A 3,720-nucleotide genomic window follows, 5' to 3' on the forward strand; every position below is an offset into this window, starting at 1 on the left:
ATAGCAACTAATAACAAGCGCGAGCTATCTATACAGGAGCAAATCTTTTATTGTTGATTTAAATGTTAATTTATCACATTTAAATTTATTACAATGTCAAGCTGACAGAAGCAAGTGCCTGGTTCACAAAATGGTGGTACCCCCTGTGGTCCTGGTCCAGAAAGTAAAAATCCTTACCAAGATTTTGCTCAAACTACCTGGACACATCCACTGCTATCAGCAAATACGAGCTGTCCATGTTGTTAGAAAAAAACAGTCTTAGAGAGGAGTTTTTCTTTCTGGATCTGAAATTGCCAATGTTTGGCAGACAGTAATCTAGTCTGTGTAAACACATGCAGAATTTGAAATGCAGGACAAAACTGATAACCTGACTCAAATGATGGCTCCAAATGACTGCATCTGTGTATTGTTTTGGGCCCATTATCATTTCAACATAAATTAATGGCCAAAAATGCAGTATGCTGCCCAGAACATTAAGAACATTTTGCAGTCCATGAAAACCTTAAGCCATACTGTGCAAAAATCTTCAATGCATACTTAGTTCCAGGTAACCGCCCTCCAACAAAACCCATCCCACTGGCAAGAACCAGCTATTCATGGCAAGGGAACATGTATATATATCATGGACCACTCATTGCTGTTTTCTCTGAGCAGCTGGACAGCCATGGGTATGCTAAATATACTGAATCTATGTTTTTTGCTCTGTACTCAAATATGCTCTGCATGTGAACTCTTGGGTAAGTTTGAAATGCAAGATATGTTTAAAGAAGGAGACATCATGATAGGGGGTATTTTCCCTATTTTTAACAAGCAAGACAATGTCTATATTTCATTTGACGTAAAACCACCTAAACCTCAATGCAAACTGTGAGTAATTATGTACAATATAAGAGTAATTAATAATACTACTAAGTTAAATTAAACAATAATATTAACTATGTGTTTATTCTGTCCTGTCAAAATGCTGACCATAGATTTGACCTGCGAGCATTTCGATGGACAAGGATCATGATGTTTGCAATAGATGAAATAAATAGAAATGATCATTTGCTTCCTAACATCTCTCTGGGATACAGAATTCTGGACTCTTGTGCCTCTCCTACTAATGTTTTGAGAGCTGCACTTACATTGGTGAGCGGATCAGAGGAAAAGGAATCTCAATGTCATCCACCTCCCATAACAGCTCTTGTAGCTGAATCAGGATCTACTCAGTCCTTAGTTGTGGCTGAGACACTTGGCCAGTTCAGAGTACCGATGGTAACACTCAAAATAACATCATGGCATAGATCATTTAAATGTAAAGATGTATTGCTTGTACATATGTGTAAACCTTGTTCATAAACTTAGATTTCTATGTATCTTAATAGGTAAGTTACTTTTCAACTTGTGCATGTTTAAGTAATAAAAGGAAATATCCTGCATTCTTCCGCACAATACCAAGTTACTACCATGAAGCAAGAGCTCTGGCTTTCCTGGTCAAACGATATGGGTGGACGTGGATTGGAGCTCTGATATCTGATAATGAATATGGATATTATGGAATTGCAGACTTCACAAAAGAAGTAGAGAAGCATGGAGTTTGCATTGCATTTGTTGGCACAGTTTTGCGGACACATACCCAAAGCAAAATTCTTCAAGTCGTTAAAATGATAAAACAATCAAGCGTGAAGGTGATCGTAGCAATTGTGCCTGAGGGAGATCTCTATGCTTTAATGCAAGAAGTGGTAAAACAGAACATTACTGGAATACAGTGGATTGCAAGCAGTGCCTGGATAACCTCAGACCGACCATCCACTCCAGCGATGTTCAAATCATTTGGAGGGACAGTTGGATTTGTGGTTCGAAAGATGGCCATACTTAAACTTGGACCAGTTCTCAAAGATATTAGCCCTTACAAACATTCAGAGTCCAGTTTTGTCAGTGACTTCTGGGAAACAATTGTGGGCTGCAAGCCTCCCTCTGCAGCAAATCTTTTACCAAACAGCACAAAAATATGCACAGGAGATGAAAAGGTGGATTACACAAACAAATTCTTCAATGTCACACAACTCAGAATTGCATATAATGTCTATCAGGCAGTGTATGCGATTGCACATGCACTTCATCGAGTGGTCTTTTGTGAAAAGCCTGGAGGCAATGAGTCAAGGCAGTGTCTAAATGTATCAGAAATAACCCCCAAACTGGTGAGAAGGATGTTTCATTGCAGTGCTTTTAGGTCTCATGATTTCATAACAATACATAACGTGTGTTACTCTCATTTTTCACTAGGTAAGTGAGCATTTAAAAGATGTACATTTTATAGATGTTTTTGGTGAGGAGGTATACTTTGATCAGAATGGAGACCCACCTGCTTCATATGAACTCATAAACTGGCAACTGAGGGAAGGGGAAGTGCAACACATTGCAGTAGGCCATTTCAGCATCTCTGAAAATGGAAAATACAACCTTGTTATACAAGAAGACAAGATTGTTTGGAACACAGGAAATTTGGTAGTACAAATATTATGCAATCTCATAATGTATTTTTTATTTTGTACTATATATTATTTAAGACATTCTTATAAATTTTCAGACTCCAAAAGCTGTTTGCTCCGAAATCTGTCCACATGGCACAAGGAAAGCACAAATTAAAGGACTGCCTGTCTGCTGCTTTGACTGCATCCCATGTGCTGATGGTTCTATATCCAATACAACAGGTGCAGTAAGCATTGAACTAATATAGCCTGAATACACCATAATCAAGTTCCAAAACATAGGGGTATTTGTTTGTGTAATGTGAAATTGTATATTGTATTGAACATAACTTTTGTTCCCCTTTTAGGAGCTGCAGATTGTATGACTTGCCCTATAGAGTACTGGTCTAATAAGAGAAAGGATAGTTGTGTTATGAAGATCACAGAGTTTCTGTCATACACTGAAACAATGGGGATTGTCCTGGTGGCTCTGTCCCTATTCGGTGCATGTATAACATTTTCTACAATGGTGGTGTTCATCCGTTTCAGAGAAACACCAATAGTAAAAGCTAATAATTCAGAACTGAGCTTACTGCTACTTGTCTCTCTAATCTACTGCTTCCTCTGTCCTCTCACATTCATCGGGGAGCCCACAGTCTGGTCCTGCATGTTGCGCCACACAGCATTTGGGGTCACCTTTGCTCTCTGCATTTCCTGTGTGCTGGGGAAAACCATAGTTGTTGTAACTGCTTTTAGAGAAACACTGCCTGGTAATAATGTGGCAGGTAGATTTGGGTCAGTACAACAAAGGGGCATAGTGTGTTCATGTACAGCAATTCAAACTGTCATCTGTATTCTCTGGTTAATGATGTCACCGCCATTTCCTAATAAAATTTTTGAGCAAAGTAATAAAAAAATTATTTTAGAATGTAACACAGGTTCAGATGCTGCATTTTATTCTGTTCTAGGATATGTCGGCCTTCTGGCTGTGATTTGTTTGGTTTTGGCCTTTTTAGCCCGAAAGCTGCCTGATAACTTTAATGAAGCTAAAATGATCACATTCAGCATGCTCATATTCTGTGCAGTTTGGATCACCTTTATTCCAGCTTATATCAGCTCCCCTGGCAAGTACACAGTAGCTGTAGAGATCTTTGCAATTTTATCCTCTGCCTTTGGTTTACTGTTATGCATTTTTATGCCAAAATGTTATATTATTCTAATAAAACCAGAGAGAAACACAAAGAAACATGTGATGGGGAAAAAATAA

The 3,720-nt window shown here is 38.4% G+C and overlaps 1 protein-coding gene across 1 annotated transcript; it reads left to right on the plus strand.

Annotated features, from left to right (window-relative positions):
- The first annotated feature begins 664 nt into the window (after positions 1-664).
- Positions 665-3,720, plus strand: LOC140575172 (extracellular calcium-sensing receptor-like). The gene is made up of 6 exons (XM_072695366.1): positions 665-867; positions 975-1,257; positions 1,368-2,183; positions 2,269-2,490; positions 2,573-2,696; positions 2,822-3,720. The coding sequence occupies exons 1-6, from the start codon at positions 665-667 to the stop codon at positions 3,718-3,720; spliced, it is 2,547 nt and encodes an 848-aa protein (XP_072551467.1).

This window comes from Salminus brasiliensis, chromosome 13 (assembly GCF_030463535.1).
Source record: "Salminus brasiliensis chromosome 13, fSalBra1.hap2, whole genome shotgun sequence".
In the NCBI taxonomy this organism is placed as follows: Eukaryota; Metazoa; Chordata; class Actinopteri; order Characiformes; family Bryconidae; genus Salminus; species Salminus brasiliensis.

What these genes read in the sequence shown, in the direction of transcription:
- LOC140575172 (XM_072695366.1), top strand. Translation starts at nt 665, where the DNA reads ATGGGTATGCTAAATATACTGAATCTATGTTTTTTGCTCTGTACTCAA. An exon ending in CCTAAACCTCAATGCAAACT is followed by an intron (nt 868 to 974) that starts GTGAGTAATTAT and finishes TGCTGACCATAG; the next exon opens with ATTTGACCTGCGAGCATTTC. An exon ending in GCCAGTTCAGAGTACCGATG is followed by an intron (nt 1,258 to 1,367) that starts GTAACACTCAAA and finishes GTATCTTAATAG; the next exon opens with GTAAGTTACTTTTCAACTTG.